This window comes from Cyanistes caeruleus, chromosome 5 (assembly GCF_971803275.1).
Source record: "Cyanistes caeruleus chromosome 5, bCyaCae1.hap1.1, whole genome shotgun sequence".
Lineage (NCBI taxonomy): Eukaryota > Metazoa > Chordata > Aves > Passeriformes > Paridae > Cyanistes > Cyanistes caeruleus.
The window spans coordinates 72,799,711-72,819,254 of record NC_141705.1 but is presented as its reverse complement, the minus strand read 5'-3'; the positions used below and the strand labels follow the sequence as shown (position 1 = coordinate 72,819,254).

The window sequence follows — 19,544 nt, the reverse complement described above, 5'->3', positions numbered from 1 at the left end:
TTCACAACACTCCTGGGACACCGTCATACGTAAAAAAAATAATTATTTTGTGAGGAAAGGAATTTACAATGCCTGGTTTTGTTATGGGTGTTTGTGCCTAAGTTAATAAGCTGCCTCTGTCAAACAAAGTGTAGATTAAGAGGGGGATTTCTAAAACTGTTCCCGTTTGTTGATTCTCTGATGTGAAATGATATAGCTGTTCACAGCACTGTGAACACATAGGTCTCAATCCACTTCCTGGTTGTCCTTTTTGGCAGAAGTTTCATACAGCTGAGACATCTGCCCTTTCATCACGTTTGATGGAAATTATGCAGTTAATTCAAAGGTTACGTTTTGGTGGGGAGGTTGTGTTGGACCATCTGACATACAAAATTATTTCCCCTGGAAACAACATAAGGATTTATAGATTCATTATGACTCAGCACCGTCAGCACTTTTAAACTCAACAGTCTATGCTAGAACCTGTCAGTGTTATGTAAACATAGTTATGATTTGAAATGAGGCTTGTGCCTCATTTGTGACTAATCTGCTGATTGCGGAAGAGAGGGGAAAGAAGTGCTAACCAGCCTGAGTTGGGGATGGAGCATTCCCAAGGACATTTTGTATAAGTGAGTTGCCCTGTTCTACATATATCAAGATCTCCAAAGTCTGCAAAATTGCAAAAATAAAAGGAGAGGCTACACATGAGTTTGCTATGTTGATCCATTTACATTATGAAAGTTTATATTATATTATTCAACATCTTCATATTGTAATTCTTCTGCACAAGGTCAAAGGCTGCACACCAAGGCAATACATTGGACATTTTAGGTATGTGAAGATAATGTTTCATTATTTGGTTAGTTAGTGTTTTTCAAAGTAAGAATCAAGTTCCCCAACACCCCACAAAAACAAAAAATCAGGGCCCAATCTGACATATAAAGCGTACACGGTGCCCTTAACTCTAAAAACTACTGGACAATAGTTTCACAGGTGTTATTCCTGTATCCAGAAACAACAGTAATTGTTCCAGAAGGTAGTGCTAAGACTGCGAAAAGGTAAAGGTGACTTCCCTCTTTCTGTACTCTATCTAGGTATGGCAAACAACATTATTAGTGACATCAATGGACAATCAATAGTAAGCTTAGCAAAATTAAGGCAAGTAATTGGGATTTTTGTGGCAGGGAGTTTTCTTATTTCCCCCATATACTCACACATCTCCTTGAACATTTCAAAGCTGATGAGTAGAATAGCATTTTTAAACCCTCTGAAGTAATCATATTAAAAGAACACAGTTAACTGACCAAAATATCTTTGATTTTTTTTGCCCAACATATAGAAGAGATTTTTCTTTATAACTGACAAGAGCATTGCCATCAGAAACAGTCATGATACACTTACCGAATGATGAGTAGTTCAACCCAGACCCTCACAAATGCAGGTAACGGGCCAAAGGCCTCCAGGATATAGGTGTAGTGACCACCGGATTTCTTAATGCATGTTCCTAGCTCAGCATAGCAGAGGGCACCTGTGAGAATTCAACAGGGCCAACATGAGAGACGTCCAGAAATACCTATCAAATAATTTATAGCCTAAACAACAGAGCTGCTATAGTATCGTAACTACTTTTTATATATTTTAATTTTTTTCCAATGAATTTTGCAAGTTTTAATTCATTCAGCTAGACATGTAGTAAACTAAACCATTTATCCACTTATATTTAAAGCCACTGGACAAGCTATTTGCAGTAAGTGTTGTTACTACTATGCATCTGGTGAAGAGGGACAAGAAAGTGGGTTGTTACACTAGACATGTTACTTTCCAAGTAGTCAGACTGCATCGCTAAATGAAAGATTTCTGACACACTTGTTAACAAAGGTTGATTTACTCCTCTCAGCCTTAGAGATGCCTGGCTCAAACTCTAAAGGTCTAAAAACTGTATTACCTCGCCTCAGCCATGGATAAAAGCAATCAAATGGCCCAAATTTGGAAGCAGGATCTTCAGATTAAGAATTTTCCTCAACAATACTCCTAACATTTTACATATAAAACTCAGGGGGTGACATAGTCACAGCTTTTCAACACTGGTGGAGTGTTTTTGCGTACTACAAAAGCAGTGAAAAGTCAGGATCTATCAGCTAGCTACAAAGCTGGGGATTCACAGCTTCACAGGTGGACCACATCAATAGCGTTCCACAACCAAAAAACATAGGCAGCCCTTTTGGAAGGCGACTCTGAGGAGCCAGTAATGAACAGTAATAAAGTTTGTTAGCACTGCATCACACAGAGTTAAGATCAGAAACATACATTAACTCATTTCAGCTCTCTTCCCTGCACGTCTTTATGTCACACACTTTTAGATAAGAACTACAGTTGTCAAAACCACATCACAGGTAAAAGCCAATTAAAGCTGTACCACATGATGACAAATTCTCCAGCTTTATTAATTTGTTTTGTTTGAGGCTTTGCAAAAATGTGGCAACTTTTATCTGCAATTCTTTAGCTTACCTGAAGATGTGTTTAAAGTAACCCTTACAGCCACACCAAAGAAAGCTGTTTATGCATTTTCTTTTGCCAGCCTCTTTTTTTGAGGTTCAGGATGAAATGAAATTGTGTTTTAATATATGTTATAAACACAGCCTCAGCAAGACCTTACGTGATCTCTACATGTGATTTAACTATAAGAGTCATGCAGGGAACTAAAAAAAAAAAAAAAATTTAAAAAAAAAGGCAAGAACAACCAAAAAGCAAACAAACTGTAACAGGTCCATCCTGAGAACAAGATACTATCTTTTGCTGTGCCAAATTACACAGTCCTTCCATCTAGAAGTCTGGAAAATTACCTAAAAAAAATCAGTCTGATAAAAGAGAGGGGGTTATTTTGGTTTTCTTGTTTTGGTTTGGTTTCTTTGTGAAGCTTTTTTTTTTTTTGTAGAAGCTTTACTACACAGCCAGAAGATTACTACTACTAAAGTTACAGCCATAAATTCAGTGCTTAAGCAAATTCTGGGTTAAGCAACTCAAAAGCCCAAGGTCTTTTGACAGGGGTACAAATAGCATCTGAGGTTTTTCTTGATAGGGGAATTTTGTTGCAGGCAGAACTTCCACACTTGTACAAGAGATTATGCTGCACGTTGTACCCATACATTTACGATTTCACCCAGATGAGTCCAAACTTACTAGGACTGTTTGTTTGGCCTGGGTTGGTTTAGCCTGTAAAGGATATTTCTTTTAAGGTCAGAGCCAATTTACAAGGTGGCATTTGCATGTTCCGCCTATTAAGTAGACACTTAGTTCCTCTTTGTCCTCTTAGCTCCTGCCAGTAAACAAGTAGTTTCCTTTTTAAATAAAGCCAATATTCATGTTAGTTCTTCAGTTTCTTTGAGATTAACTCTATTAAACAGGTCAATGAACCCTCTGTCCCACAGAGGCCAGGGTAGGGTTTTCCACTCTGAATGAGGGTTTTGTGTACAGAACAACTTAACTGGACTTCTTCAGAATTCAACACTCTTCAAGAACACAAAGAATTAGCAAAAACTCCCACAATAAGCAGGCTAGCAATAAAACTCCCAGGGTAAATTTGCTTCCATCACAGTTTTTTGTAGCCCAGTCTTTCAAAGCAACTTCATGAGCAAGGAAGGAAGAAAAGAGCTGGGAAAAGGGGTTATTAGTATTATTGTTTTGCTCCCCTTCATGCCAATACATCTTACATACAGTGGGAATTATTCCTCTCAGACTTTGCTGTAGCCTCTAGGGAACTAGGTTGAGCTGTCTAAACATTTCAGTGGTGCTCATGCATCATGTTCATCCCACAGCCAGGGGCTTTACAAGCAAACCATAAATACATCTCACAACAGGAGAAAAATATACATACAGCACGTTCTACAGGGAAAAACACACATTTGGTTTTCCTGTTCCTTTAGGGACCCACAAAAAAAAAAAAAAAACTTCCAACTTTCACCAGCTGGTGCCATGAGTTGGGGGACAGGGCTTGCAAATCTTTGCACCCTCCACAAAACCATCATGCAGCACAAACTATCTGTAGTTCCATTGGTGCTCAAGCTCTGCACTCTGAGTTCCTATCCAATCATAAAATCAGAGAAATAATCACAATAATTCACCAGCTGCCCCTCTAGACCAATTAGAAACTTTTCAGGGACTTACCAAAAAGTGAGAGGATACCACATACTGTCCACACAGTCAAGGACATGCCCACGCTGCCTGTGTTCTTCAGGATGCCTTTGGGAGAGATGAAGATGCCAGCTCCAATGATAGTGCCAATTATGATGGATATCCCCCTCATAAGTGTCACTTTCTTCTTCAGCATAACTTTTCCCTCCTGGGCTGGCTGTTTGCTGTCCATAGAGGACAACTTGCCATTAGTTTGTCCCTGCAAGTAGCTTGCATTAGAGACCATGGGCACAGCAGCTTTCCTAAACATGCTACAGTGCCACCAACACACTGCTGGCAAGCACAGGCAGAAAAGTTTTCAGCAGAAACCGAAGGGGATTTTTCCCCCCCTCTATGTAGGCAACTACTTTGTCTCTTCCTCTGTCTTCTCTTATCTTTCCAGCTGCTCCTACACACAGGTAACAAGCTCTTAAAGAGTATGTGAGCCCTTCCTGTGATCCAAGCTCAGCTCAGTAACACCTGCGTTTTCACGCTGTGGTACTGCCCTATCATTGGAAACCAGCGCAGCTTCCGCATGGACTTGTATTTAAGCTCTTGTCATACCAAGTCACTCTAGCTGAATGATGATGCAAATTCTCCAGGTTTGCATCAGCCATTTGAGAAACCGCTGGCATTACTCAGCATTTCTCTTTTTTTTTTTCCCCCCCCCTTTCCTTTTTAAACCGTACGGGCATGTTGTACAACTGGCCTGGGGGTGGTGAGAAGAACAAAGGACTTGCAAGCAGCTCGACCTAAACCTCGCCAGTCAATGCAAGCATATCACCCTCGACACCCCGAGACGCACTCCCAATTTTTTTAAAGCAGTTCAGAGCCAGAAACAAAAGCCTGCCTAAACATAAAGCTTGTCAGAGTACAAGGGGAAAAGAAATCAAACAGGGTACGTCATTCCTGGGTCTAATCCAATTTCATTCTCGAAAAACTCTCAACAAAAGTTAAGTTTGCGGGGGCTGAACTGCTAGTGTCTTAGTTGATCAGCCTCTCCCACGTCCATGTTACTAATCTGGAAATCTCTGCAGGGACCGGGAACCACCATAAAGGATCCATACAGCCCCACTGTTACCCTGAGTTACTTAGCAGCACACCCCAGTCAGCCTAATGAGCACACAGACATTATTTCCACGCAACAGGCATTTTCATAGGTGCAGGTGTTTTCCGGGATGTCAGGAAACAGCACCGCACCACCACTTTTTTGTTAAAATACACTGCAAAGATTTACAGCCACCTTGCACGTGTGACCGGGCAGGAGCAGGGCAACACCCCAGACCACAGGGTCTCCAGGACCTCTGGAATCAGGAGGGGATTTTTTGTGTTATCTCTGACCAGATAAAGAGGTAATCAGGTGCACAAATACATTTGCTTCACCTGATCATTCGAATTCAAACTGAGCAATTAGTGTTAAAAAGAGGTGTGTTCTCCTAAAACAGAGCCTTCAAGCTCTGTTGACCTAATCAAGGGAAAGCCTTTATAATATATGCTAAAGGGAAAAAATTCTTCGTCGTATAACTATTGCAGCTGCTAATAGCTTCAGATTAGATTTGTGTACTGAGACATTATTGCTACAGTTACTGCTCTTACAGGTTTTTTTTTGTTTTTTTTTTTTTTTTTTTTTTTTTGCTGTTTAATCAGCACTAGGTTTGGGAGTAAAAATAAGATCAGTTAAACCATTTTATCCTTCAAAAAGCAGGCACTGAGCTCACAGCACAACTGTGTTTTCAAATCTATGTGAGAAAGAACAAATCCTGGACTACCAACGTGCTGCAGTTGTAAAATCTCAGTGTTTTTAAAGCCTCATATTTTCATTTATAACACACCTGAAATAGTTGGCACTGAGATAAAAGAAGGCATTAAAAAAGCTTATCTCGTTTACATGCACATAGGTAGAAAGCAAAGTCATTGTAGCTTTTGACTACATAGCAGTCGGTTTTCTGAATATATCCCACTTCTGCCTCTACCTACTGATGTGCTCAGTAGATGATCCTTCACTTCCCTGTACAGCAGCCCACACGTGACTGCACAGACTGACTGCAGGCAGAGCCTTCCCTGTCACCCCACAGCCCAAACCAAGCCAATTTCCATGGCACTGGCTACAAATAAACTCAGGATTAGGTAGCATGTTGTGCCAAGTTGTTTTCTCTTGATGCCCGTTCCACAGGCTGTCCTCCAGTAAGATTAGGCAACTGGATCAAATCAAACCAGCAAAAAGCATTAACCAGAGAACTGAATTGGGCTGGTGACCTTTATTTTAATCTTCAAAGACTTTTTATTGAAGAAACACATGACATCTTCAAATACTTGATACTTTAAGGTAGACATTTTTAACTAATGTTTACCCTTTATTTACACAGGAAGTTAGTTCCAAAATCGAACCAAAAGCTCAATAACCAGATGACCCCGAGGCAGCTTCCTGCAAGCCAGCTGTCTTCAACAACCAGCCAGTACAAATGCTGGGCAGTCTAACGGCTTTCAATCATTTCATTTAATTACTAGCCAGAAGACTACATGTTTCCCCTTTGGGCATAGCAATTAACACTCTCCCTCACAGGAAAAAGGGTACTTGCTTCTTCAGTGGTATGGGAATAGCATGCATACAAATCTTGTGAAATTCCCAGGGAAATTTATAAGGTAGGACCAGAGGACGGCTGGATGGAGAAAATTCCTTTTCTTAACTCCTGGCAGCTTGCTAGTGATCTCATTTGTAGCCTTCCCAGGGAGTATGTTTGTGTACAATGCTTCCCAATGGTATCCACTGAAAACAAGAAAAATAGGAGCTTTTCTCCTTTGAGTTCCAGCCTTACTTCAAATTATTAGTTCCACTGAAGGTAAGGAATATTTATTCGGTGTTGGGGGATTATCTGTTATATTCTGTGAATTTCATGAGCATTATCTGTCAACTGAGCCTGAGAAGGTCATGAAGCTGGAACATAACTGTCTCCTGACCCCACTTACAGTATACTCACAAAATCTCTTCTGATTATTTGTATCTCACCAGCCATTTTTACTTCAATTATTCATCTCAGAGCAAGGACCACTATACAAACACAACAAACATTGCTCAGTGTCCAAGACAGCAAACAATGCTCAGTATCCAACACACAGAACAGCCCCATTCTTCCATAAAAAATCACTCTAAAAGCAGAACAGAAAAGGTAAAAGTGCAATTTTCTTTAGACTGATGAAATTATTTGAAGCAATGTTTCTAAAAACATGTTCTGAAAACAAACTTTCATCCTCTAATGGCATCTGGCATTGTGCATAGTCTTTTTATTATTTCTCTCGGGTTTTTTTTTTTTTTCCAATTCACAGACATTTTCTCCTGAACAAACATTTTAGAGAATAACTGAGATCATCACTGTGAAAGAGTTTCCTTTTGAATCTCACCACCAGCCCTGATTAATCTAGCCACCGCCTGATCCAAACAAAAATCCTTACCAGAAAACCTACAAGTCCTACACCTATACCCTGCAAAGAGCTAAAGCATCAGCCAGAAGATTCAGCAACCCAGACTGGTTGCCTGAATGCCACCAGTGGCCTGTCACAGTGTGAATAACCTTCCTGCCAGCTGCACCTCTCTTCTCAGTGCTTGAGAAACACAGGGAATAACAATACCTCAGTACCTCAGGCTGAACACACCTGACATAGTGTTACCCCCATTGATCACACTAATAGAGTTTTTGCCAACATCAGGACACAGCTGTATCTTTCCAAAGAAGCTACAATTTTCGTATTTCCCCATGGGAATGCTACAAAACACACACAAAGCATTCACCTTCATGGTAATGCTAAAACAAATGCAGCAAAGAGAAGGACCTAAAGTTCAATCCTGAACTTGAGTTCCCAATTCTCAAGCCCACAAAAAACATAATTTCTAGATGCAGAAATTTTTCCAGGCATTTGTCTATCAGCTTTTTGCATCGAACAAATCCAAAGAGTCACAAGCCAAGCCTTCAGCCACACATTGCCATGGTGACTGGAGACATGGGAAAAAAAGAGGAAGTACAGCAAGACTGGAGAGGTGAGGAAAGCCCCAAACTCTTAAACGTGGGTGGCATGGCATGAAAAATGTTGTTTAGAAAACTGATCGGACTCTTCTGTGTATAATGCCAAGTTGTTTGTGAGCTTCAGAAAGCAGCCTTGTAGAAAGGCAGTAGTCTGGTTTCAAATATCAAAGGATGGGAAAACACCTAAAAGTATTTGTTTCATGTAGATAATCTAGCATTGAGAAGATTTGAGTGAGGATTTTAGCTCCTATTGCAGTGTTGAGAAAGAATTTAACTAGTTGAGGGTGGGGGGGGGGGAGCGGAATCTACAAGCGTTTTGAAAACTAAGGTGTCATTGAGAATAAATCATCATGAAGTAAAAATCTCAGCAGATTGGGACAGATTTTTAAAGTTTTAATGCAAACATAGAACTCTGAGAATATCAAAATACTCTGTTATCTCTACTACAGGTCAAATCTTTAGTTACAAATGGAACTGCTGAGAATATTGGGGGTTGTGTTATTTTCAGTATTAATATTCAGTATTACAAATTACTCAATTATTTTGCATTCCACTTTGTGCTGGATACAAACATATTCAGCGGCAAAAGGAAAAATGAGAAGGAATGAAATTCACATCCAGCTCACAGATTTTAAAAATAAGATAAAACCTCTGTAAGAAATCCAAAAGCAATTCAAATATTTTTTTCTTGTATTCTCAGTCAAAAGCTTCCAACAAAATGCAAGAAGCAAATAAAATTCTCATATCAAGAAGACTGCAGCCAACAGCATCTTAGAAAGCAAATGCTTCTGAAAGTTTCCCTGTCTTCAATTTGCTGATAGCTGCCAATTTTCAGCTGGAAAAGAAGGAAAGAAAAAAGGATTCTAGAAAACCCTCCTATTTTTTCTCACTATTAAAGTTCTATTTCGAAAGACATGATGAACTTGGCTGAATGGTTTGATTGTTTTTTGTCTTTTTTAAGCAGACAGGAATCATTAGCACCTGGTATCAAGCATAAAAGCTCCACATGAGAAAAAGCAAATTCTCACTGAAGCCCTGTGGATGTGAAAATATGAGTGTATTTTATAACACCTCATTTTTCATATTCAGGATATATGTAATCATAACCTAAGCAATGCTGTACATAAATATTCTTGAGCTTTCTGTGTTTGCATTTCTCATTAGCAGAATGAGACAATAACTTTCAGAGTCCCCATGTTATTTTTCCAAAGCTTTTGGATGCAAACACTGAGATAACCCATGGCACTCAAGAAATCAAGACCTCAGGGTAAATTTCCATTAAAACTGCATGTGCCAGATACCTGGCATGATGGCAAGACTGCTGGCAGCTTCAGCAAGTCAGGATTTTACTTCAGATGACTCAAGCTAGGCTGGGCATGTGAAGAGAATTAATTGGCACTTCAGAAAAAAACAATCTTTGAAAAACTCAAATAGAGACAGGATTAGCACTGAGAATGTTTTCTATACCATTTCCCCATTTTTTGTGGGAGGATTCTTCACAATAGATAAAAAGCTTGTAATGTGAACAAAACATACAACTGCAGAGATTGTCAAATTTATCCTTGGCTTTATCAGCTCCATAATCACTTTTATCATATTTTTCATACAATTTCTACAGTGTCATCATCCATTTGCATTACTCTTCTATTTGATCAGGTGCTGAACTTTCTGTAAATCACAGTTTCCCACTATGGGTTCACAGGTGTGACTGGTAGATTCAGCTGCTGAATTCTGTTATGAAAAGAATCTATGCAAAATCTTGGAGAGGAGAATTCAAGAACTTAAGCAAAGTTTTAATTTACTGACCACTAAGTGGGGAAATCTTTCAGATCCCTTGTCTTAATCTGAAGCCCAATTCCTTACTTCCACCCTTAATAGAAGGTCACCTGTCTATCCCACCAGATTAAACAAGCTCATTCCCCTTCTTCTGCATCCAATTTGGACTAGATAGAGAATATATACAAAGTTATTTGATTTTTCTTAAGCAGAAAAACTACACCCTTACCCAAGAATAATTGTAATGGGAATTGTAGATCCCATTTTGTTCTCATTCCTTTCTCAATTGCCACATGCAGCAATACTCACACTTCTTCCTTTTTGGTCCATTTAATGTAGATTTTTTTGTCTGGAGACCAAACAAAGCTTGGTTGGGGCACTGTGCGGGTCATGAATGTAGCAAGGTCAGGCTTCAGTCAATGAGCTGTGGGGTGGTCAGGGCTTCTTTAGTAGCAATGGCACAGCACTTCCATCTACAGAGATGGACAGAAGCATCTCAGTTAAGGGTTGAAGCAGTGACAGAGTTTACCACAAGATGGGATTTAACCTGCAGATAAGCAAAAGCACGTACACGCCCAGAAATGTTTCAGTTGTGACTGGCAGTCAATCACTCACACAGTCGTAGCAGTTTAGCATTGAAGTGCAGCCTGTGGATCCTACAGGGAATCATTTTATTGGCATCTAAATACACATACTTTGTCTTCTTGACGTATTAATAACTTCATCAGAAAAACCACATGCTTGGAGCACCGCCAAGGTGCTTCAGCAGTTTGTACTAGTGCAGCTCCGTATATTATTCCCACACTTCAATAAAGACGAGAATTTTACTGCTGAGGTCAGCAGTAACAGTTTTTGTTGCTGCTACCAGTCCAAAGTATCTCTTGAGAAACCCGCTCGGGTTGGCACAGACAGTCACTGTATCCAAAACTCACACACACACCCCACAGATAGGTCAGTGAAGAAAGAGGAAGGATCTCCTGTATGGTATTCCTGAGAGGTTTAGTCAGCCTCTGTTTTTACTTTGAAAACAGAGTTCCTATTTTCCACATTCACAATCTAGTCTTCAGCTGCACTACCTATTCAAGCATAGTAGTTTTACAATGTTTTGTGACATTTAGTAATAAGATTAAGAAGCCAGTGTATGGCAGATGGACACTATGTGGGCTTGATAGAGTATTTCTGAGTTGCTTCTTCTAGACTTTGAAATTTTGTGCAAAACATCAACCATGCCAGAAATATGCCCTCTTCCCCCTCCCCACATTTGTGAAGAGGTACCATTTACCGAGATCCTGAGAAGCTCAGTCTCCAGGACAACAAAAAGTACTGACATGGATTTCTAAGCACATTTCAAATTCATGCTTCACATATAAACTTAGAAACAATCAACAGCTCCACTCTGTGTATAATGCACCACTTCCAGATTTTTCAATCCAGTCCGAAGATTAAGAGAGGAGGCTTTCCTATGAAATGTTTCTACTTTTATCATAGGCTATTTTGCAACTAAATGGACACTAACCTCAGAGTTTTATTCTTCTTCGTTAACCTTGCTTGCATTTCAAAGAGGAGAGTTGAGAGGACTCTTTAATAAAGCACAATTTGAGGGCTCTTGCCTTAAATAAATATAATCAGTATTCACATTTTTCTAGACGCTGCAGGGCCCTAACAGTCCCCTCATGTGGGGATGGTTGCAGAGAAGGATTCAATAGGATAAAAGACTCTCACTCATCTTTAACACACATACACAGCTGAAATTTGGAGCCAATATACAGAGTAGAAAACATATCTAGTCAGCTGTCTCTATAGTGAAAGCAAATCCTTCTCAGTGCATAACCTGTCCCACACTGAAATGGCCCTCCATTTGAGTATACAACCCTGAATATATAGATACCTCCTGTACTGAGTATTCACCTGTTGAATCAAAATACAGATTGTACTTGAGTTAAAACAGCACACCAATTTAACAGTGGTCATTTTCAAGTAGCACAACACCTCCCTGTAAAAGATATTCTGTGGTAGACAGAAGGGCTGCAGAGAGGGAGTATAGACAGATGCTGCACTCTAAATCATGTGAACACTTACTGCAGAATAGGTCAAAATACCACAGAAATTTAATTTGGGGAAAACTTGAGCTGCTCCTGTTTCAATTTTTCTTCAGGTTACACAACGTAGGCTTTTATTTGCTCTTAATTTAAACAAGAAATAAATGTTTACTTGGATAGGAGTATAGGTTAAGCAGAGAGATTACATTAATCATCTGAGTACACCTTTTGTTAATAATTATCTTCAGTAATTATAAAATAATTATAAAACCCTTCAGAGAAAGTAAGGAAAGAGCCCAGTTCAGTTTCCTGAAAATAACGTATATTTAAATGTCACTAGAGCACACGAAGTATTGCGAGGTATTGCAAGGGTTCCCAGAAATCACACACACAGCAGCTGCTTTTTGTGAGGCAAAATAAAGCCTTTATTGCAGGCGTTCAGAACCCTATTTATAAGCTGTTCTGGTCAGATCATCCTGATTGGTAGAAGATACAACACCGTCCTCATCCCATTGGTGGGACAAGAGAGACAACACTCTTAAAACACCTGTGTCTTGTTTTGGGAAAGTAATGCCTTATTTACACAAATAATCCTTGAATGAGGAAAGGTTCTCAAGATTTTCCCTTGGGAACAGTCAGTCCCTGAGAGCTTGAAATTCTCTCAGGTTCAGAAATCATGTCTACATTTAAAGGCCTCTACTCAGACATGATAGCAATGAATCTGCTACATAAGGATATATTGCCATTAATTGTTGCTTTATTTTAGTTTTTGATCTTTATTTCTCACCCTTTTTTCCACTTGAAAGCACGCATTCAGTAAAGTCTGAACTAAAGTAGGAGCCATTCCCATTTGAATTTCTTCTTACTTTCCTTATTTTTTCATGTCCCTTTCCAGGTGGCAGTGAATGCCCCAAGTCTCAGTGAATCTTCATGAATAATGTATAATTCACTCTTTGATCCAGATACCCATCATTATCCCAGATAGCTCAACTAAACCTTCACCAAACAAAGCAGCTTAATCCAGACCTTTCTCTGTCTTGCCTGCCCCTCAGGCTATGCCAGTTCTGCACATTGGAGGAGGAAAACATGACCAGACAGCTGAGCCAGCTTTGTGTGTCCACACCAGTGCACAGACAAGCAGGAATATTGCTGAGGAGACAGCACTTCTCAGATTGCCTTTTGGAATTGGCACTGCTCCTGCTTTCCAGAGCAGTCAAGTCTGAGTACAAAGACAGGAATTTCTATTTTTCTCAAAGCAGAGCAAGAATAAGCAATAGCATTAAAATACAAACTACTCTATTAGAGGTAATTAGGGAGTAATTTCTCTGATTCTCCTCCTCCACTGGTCCTCCCCTTCCAAATGGGAAAGGCTTCATTGCTTCTTTATCATGAAGAGAGAATAGAAGAGGCAGTAATCCAGAAATTCCAACAAAACCCATAACCAGAGTAGGGAGCTTTTTGAAATGCTCTCCTCTTTGTATGGACAGCCTTGCTATCCTTCACAAAATGGAGGATGTCACCATGAAGCACAGTGTAAAGGACTGAAAGGTCAAAGTAGTAAAGAATTTTATTTTCTATAATGTATTTCTCATTATATTTCCAATACTGCTTCTCCTGACAAGAGCTATTCTGAACACACTGGGCAACAAAATAGAAATTCCAACTCCTGACAATTGTTCTGTCAAAAAAATTGGAAATGAGAAATGATGCTCTCACAGTCCATATTTCCAACTCTCCCTTCATCTCCCCATGAAGAGTACAAAGACCAGTTTTTCTGTAAGTGTCCCTTTCCTTTTGGCTTCTGCGTGGCAGCCATGTATTCAGGAACCTATGCGAATTTCAGAGATCCTTTTACATACACTCTTTCATTTTTATCTTCTGAGCTTATTCTACCTTATCTATCCAGATATGCAAAATCCATTGCTATAAATTTCAGGATCTCCTAATAAGTGACTTCATCTTGGGGTAAGACTCATACATTTTTATTTCCACTTGCATGATCTTGCATTTAATTCCTCTTCTTCCCTTCTGATAATTAATTACTCAGGCGTGTGAAGAGCAAAGGGAAGGGTGAAGAGAAAATCCAGGAATTGTGCCAACTTCAGGTTTGAAAAAGTAGTTTTTTCTCTATTTTGACAGCAAAGTTTTGCATTAGTTGTTTTGCATTCCTTAACTGTATCTGTTAGTTACTGCATTTTGTTTATAAGGGAAAATTGTCAGAGTATGCAAAAGTAATTCCAAAGATAAAAAGCAGGAATGGTTTAGCCTCTATGTTCTGGATTTTTGTATGTGTGTTGGCAGTTTCTGTAATTGAAGTAGCAGATTCATAGCTCAGCACCACAAAATACATAATGAGCTGTAACAACTAAAGTTTGCTGGGTTAAAAGGAAATCTGCCACTATTTTGTTCTGAAAATAAGTCCTGAAAGGACAAAAAATTAAAATTAAAAAATCTGTGAACAAAACCATACACACACTGCTTTGTTTCTTCCATGAAAATTTATATCCAGATGCTTAACTGTCACCCAGAGAGTGAAATTTTGGCACACCAGGGAGTGTGCAACTATGAATGAACTTCTTGTTCCTTCCTCTGCAACTTGCTGACAGACTACTCTATATATTTTAACAGAGAATGGATGATGGGCCCTTGTCCCTGTTCAGGAATTTAAAAAGTATCTATATGGCAATACTCATCACATGGAGAAAAGGATGGTTTTTTTTTTCCTTGGGACAAAACAGATGTGCAGTTTAAACCTCTCAGTTACTACAATATCCTTCTTACCTAGGTGCCGGCTGAACCAGTCAGACTTGCACAGTAGCCTGATAACAAAGTGCAGCACATCTCTGGTATTTGAAATTAAGTCATGTCTTTACAGTCATGCTCAGTACTTAACTTTCTCTGCATGGCTTTTCTTCTTCCATGCTCCTCTTCTGATCTCAAATTACCAAAATTTATTTGCATTCATGGCTGTTTCCATTCATATATTGTCTCTTTGTAAGTTTTATCTTTCATTTAGCACCTGCTTTAAGGGTCATCTAAGTGCAGTAAGATACTGCTTTACTGTTAGTTAATTTTAAAATACAATTTCAAATACAACTCAACCTTTGCACTGAGTTTTATTATTTGCCATCAAAAATTTAGTGGCAGTAGGATTTGTGGACCAGGTCCCCAGACTTCTCAAGGTTATATTCTCAAGACGCTTTTCCTCTGTTTTTGATGACTCGCTTTCCAGGATGCTTTTGAATCACTCTCATTGGAACATTTTGCAAGGAAAAACTAAATTTCTTTTGAATGTACACACACATGTGAATTTTAGAGATGACCTTTTCAGTTGATAGAGAAGCAGTACATGAAACTAGAGATACCATACTTACATTTAAAAAACACAGTTTTAAAATTGTCACTGAATTCATTAATACTAGTTAGGATCTGGAAATAAATTAGGAAGAAGAGTCTGTCAGCACGAATAAAAAGGTTTCATTAAAAGTGATAGCTTGGTAAGACAAAATACACCCTCGTACTTAATTCCTGACATATCATCTCACAACCATCAGATAAAATACATCTTTTCATATATATTTTCCAAGTTTTACCATTGATTCCATTTTTATAGGTTTACCAGGTTTACTGACAATCAGTCTGAAGCATTTATACACAGAAAAACCCAAGTGCTCATAATTGATGAGATTTGAGAAAAGATACATTATTTGATTGGTGTTTCCAGACAGTTATGTATTTCATTTCTCACAATATGAAAGGAATCATACAACATCAAATTTCATCAGTATAACTGTGTTAAAAATTTAGGCAAAATAAAGATATTACGATAGCAACAAAGGGATTAAAATAAACTTCACCTGATCTCAGCATAAAATACCATTTGAAGCAGACAGCTATTCTGTTCAGTTCTTATTCATAGATAATGCAGAAAAAAATTAATGGTGAAATAAAAAACCCAAACCTGACCATTTTCTTTCTTTCTAGGTTGTTCTTTCCTCTGAATTATGAAAGGTAATAGTTTCATTTTAAGGTCTAAAACCACTGTCACACAGTTAATCCATACAGTTAGACCATATGAGCCATATTATTAGTGTTCTCAGTCAGCCCACATTTCCTGATAATATATTTAAGATCCCATGCAGTAAAGAAAAACTGCAATAACCCTGTGTCTGTAGCTCTGTAAAATCCAGCTCCTTGAGACAACCAAAATTAATCTGGATAAGTACTGAAAATAACAATATATGAGCCTACTTCAACTTTGACAACATAAAATAATCTATTGTACTACACCTTCTTTTATTTTTCTTTAATTTGTTACCTCTATAGTCATTCAAGAGAGAAAGCTTTCAGCATTATGTTTTGCTATGTCCTTTCAGGAATTTTAGTAACTCCTCTGAACTACTTTAACAGCCAAAATCCAGGGCATGGGTTTTTTTGGCACACACTACAAATTATTAAATTCCACTTCAAAAATAAAAATTCTGTTCAAGTCTCTTTTCAAAAGTGTCATTAAAATCCACACATCAATTTCTGACATGTCATTTTGAACCAGTAGTCCTGGAACAGACTAAATGATATATATAGCAGTAGGCTTAGTATTTATCATTTGGTCCAAGTCACTGAGCAGTACCATTATGCCAGTCTAGAGAGGCAGAGTGACACTGAGAGAGACTAGAAACTGCTCAGAGATTTTTAAAGGTTCTTATGACTATCACTAAGATCAATGCTTTACAACAGATTGAAAAAATGTGAGAGGTTTTCCAGCTGAGGTCACATGTGTTTTAAAGAGGATTAAAACATGAATAGCCAACTAAGAAATGCCAGGTTTCTTCTTTCCATTTTTTAAATCCTCCTTTCTTTTCTATCCTATAATAATTTTTTATAAAAACAATTTTTAAATTTTTTTTTTTCCCTTCTATTCTATATATTTTCCCCCTTTTGATACAGCACATAAGGAAAGTATGAGTCATTAAATAGATGCATCTAGCACGACAAAACTCTGTGCTACGGACTCTGAGTGCCAAGTGAATTTCATTCAAAGCAAAGAGTACTAAAACACATAATCAGTGAAACAGTTCAGGATCTCAGTTGCTTGTTTACACGTTACCAGTTCATATTATATTACTGGCTTTTCACAAATATTATAATGAATGTTATGTATAAGGTTAGAAAACTTTGTTGTATTAGTATAGTTTCTTTTATTTCTGTTATTGATGAAATTTAGAAATAGTAGTATAATACATATATATATTAGGCTATAACATATTAAAGCACAAACTACTTTTTGTTTATATAACCCAGAGACTGAAAATCAGAGACCCTCCTGCATTCTTAAGATTATCTGGTCCTCCAAGACCTCCAACAGAAAGATTTATTGCATCCTTATCAGAAGATAGAAAACCCAGTGGATCCAAGAAGATTGATCTATTGGGAAGGGGGCAAGGTAAAAACTAAACAAAGGGACATCAAAATACTTAAGAAGAATGTATGAATATGTATGAGAATTTATAGATATGTAGCAGGGTTCTGTTTTTAAGGGACAATCCTTTGTTAGTAAGGTGTGCTCTCTTAGCTGAATGCAGAGACAACTGGCCGTATCTGTATACTTTATTTTAATCTCCTAATTGTCTTTCTATCAAACTTTTAAACTCTGTAAAAAATATGTGAACCTCGTTTTTCACACACATTTCAGTTGTGGCATGCTTATATTTCCATTCTCTACTGTCCCCATTCTGTGTATCAACAAAACCTGTTCAGGCTTAAAAACACTTTTTGCTTAGCATCCAAAGTCTTTGCAGACAGAAATAAAATAGAAATGCTTTGGATGAATCACACTTAAAGGCAGCCTTCAAAGTGACACCTTCATCAAAGCAGAAAGCAGCACCCTTGTGCAACCTCATCCCATCAGCTAGACAACTTCCACCTACATCTCCAAAATATTGCAAGCATCACAGTTTGGCCCAGTTCTACAATTATTGCTCACACACAATTAACTGAGTTGGCTGAGTATGGCAAGAAATTCAGAGGAACAAACATTGTAACTAGCAGATGTCACCATTTTTGAAAATCTGAGTAATCAATAGTGTCATACTTATTCATGTTGAAGCCTTTCCATGGTAACCTGATGTTCTCTTGGTGCATTCTCAACTAAAGGCTAAGAAAAAGAAAAAATAGCAACCTTTATTTTTTGGTGGAGAAAAGTGAGACAAGAGGTTAATACTGAGCTGGTATTGTTCATTTTTCTCTTCTAGGATCATCTCTGTTCATAACAAATAAGTAATTTCTTGGTTCTTCATTAACTGCAGTACACTAGCTTAAAGTCATCAGTCATCACAGCATTTCATCATAGCAGTTCTTCAAAGCCTGGCAAATTGGATTCCCCAGCAAACACCTATAAGACAAAAGCTTGCCTCCAGCTGCAGTCCCAAGAGCTCTTGACACAAAAATTGCATCTGAATTACCCCTATTATAATTGCCGGAACATTACCAGGAATTTGCATCGGTCCTTTTGAGACATACTTAACTCTGGAGAAAACAAAACAAAAAAAAAATGCTTTCCAGATCTCTGCTTAAAATATATTTTATTTTAGACTATGCACTCATATTAAAACTCCACACTATCCTGCTCCTAAATTTGTTCCCTTTAAGTTTAGAGGGAAGTAGTCCTGGGGTGACTTTATGATACTGGTATCCCCAATCGTCTGGTTTATGTTATCTATTAAGTTCTGCACCTTTAAGACTAGCTCTGAGAGCGAGAGTGGGGGGAAGAAGCGCGCAGTTTGTGTTAAAGAAAAACATCACTCCCACACATCTTGCTCCTGGATTGTGGTGTCTGCAGCATGGACAGACGGTGGAACAGAGCTTCTCTCTGGCTTTTAGTTAGTTTTAGCTAGCTGAGGCAGAGGAGTTCCCTGGACCTTTGTTTTTTTCCTATTTTCTTGGATCTGTGCAAGCCTGTTCTAGACTGAACACCCAGCCAAACCCCGGGAGCTCACGCCTGTGGCCCACCGGGGCCTGGGCCTCGGCACTTTTCCAGCGCCGGAGGGACTGATAAGAACCTGAGCGAGCTGAGCTACACCACATGAAAAAAGACTTTTCTTCCTAGATTTGCCATCCCATCCAACAGCGAGAGGTTTTATTATTTAATATTATTCAATTTCTGTTAAATAAACAGCTTTTTCCACTTCTCTCCAAGGAATTTTTTTCCTTTCCCGGACCAGTTGGTGGGGAGGGGGCATTTCCCTCGGGAAACCCCCATTTGGAGTTTTCCTCCCAAATTTGCCCTAAACTAGGACAGAAGTTTTCTTAGATGTATTTTTCAACCACTTTAAGGAAACATGAAAAAAGAGGAATAAAAAACCAAATCTTGATCTTCCTCAATATCTACCATAGGACCTTTCCCCCTCATTAACACTGTTGAATATCATTCACAAAGGAATTTGACATCTATATGCACTTAAACTATAAACATCTCAACATTTCCTTTTTAAATTCCTCAGGAAGTAGTGGTCAGGCTTAAATGCTAAAGAAGAGGAAGATAAACTTCTGAATGGGACCTCTG

General features: G+C 38.5%; 2 protein-coding genes across 5 annotated transcripts in view; one reads left to right on the top strand and one right to left on the bottom strand.

Moving 5' to 3' along the window:
• Positions 1-19,544, top strand: part of LOC147653243 (uncharacterized) — a 201,142-nt gene that overhangs the window by 99,922 nt on the left and 81,676 nt on the right. The gene's annotated exons all lie outside the window — the stretch shown is intronic.
• The window catches only part of SLC7A11 (solute carrier family 7 member 11), a 112,165-nt gene that overhangs the window by 80,063 nt on the left and 12,558 nt on the right, over positions 1-19,544 (bottom strand). Inside the window, exons 4-6 of one of the 4 annotated variants that reach the window (XM_086890282.1) lie at positions 10,254-10,417; positions 4,144-4,218; positions 1,381-1,507 (exon numbers count right to left, since the gene is read on the bottom strand). In XM_086890282.1, coding sequence (XP_086746408.1) covers positions 1,381-1,507; positions 4,144-4,189 — 173 coding nt within the window. In that variant the 5' untranslated portion in view covers positions 4,190-4,218; positions 10,254-10,417. Of the gene's footprint in view, positions 1-1,380; positions 1,508-4,143; positions 4,769-4,858; positions 5,025-10,253; positions 10,418-19,544 lie in introns of those variants that run through there. The other 3 variants (XM_086890283.1, XM_086890281.1, XM_086890280.1) reach the window with 3 other exon arrangements.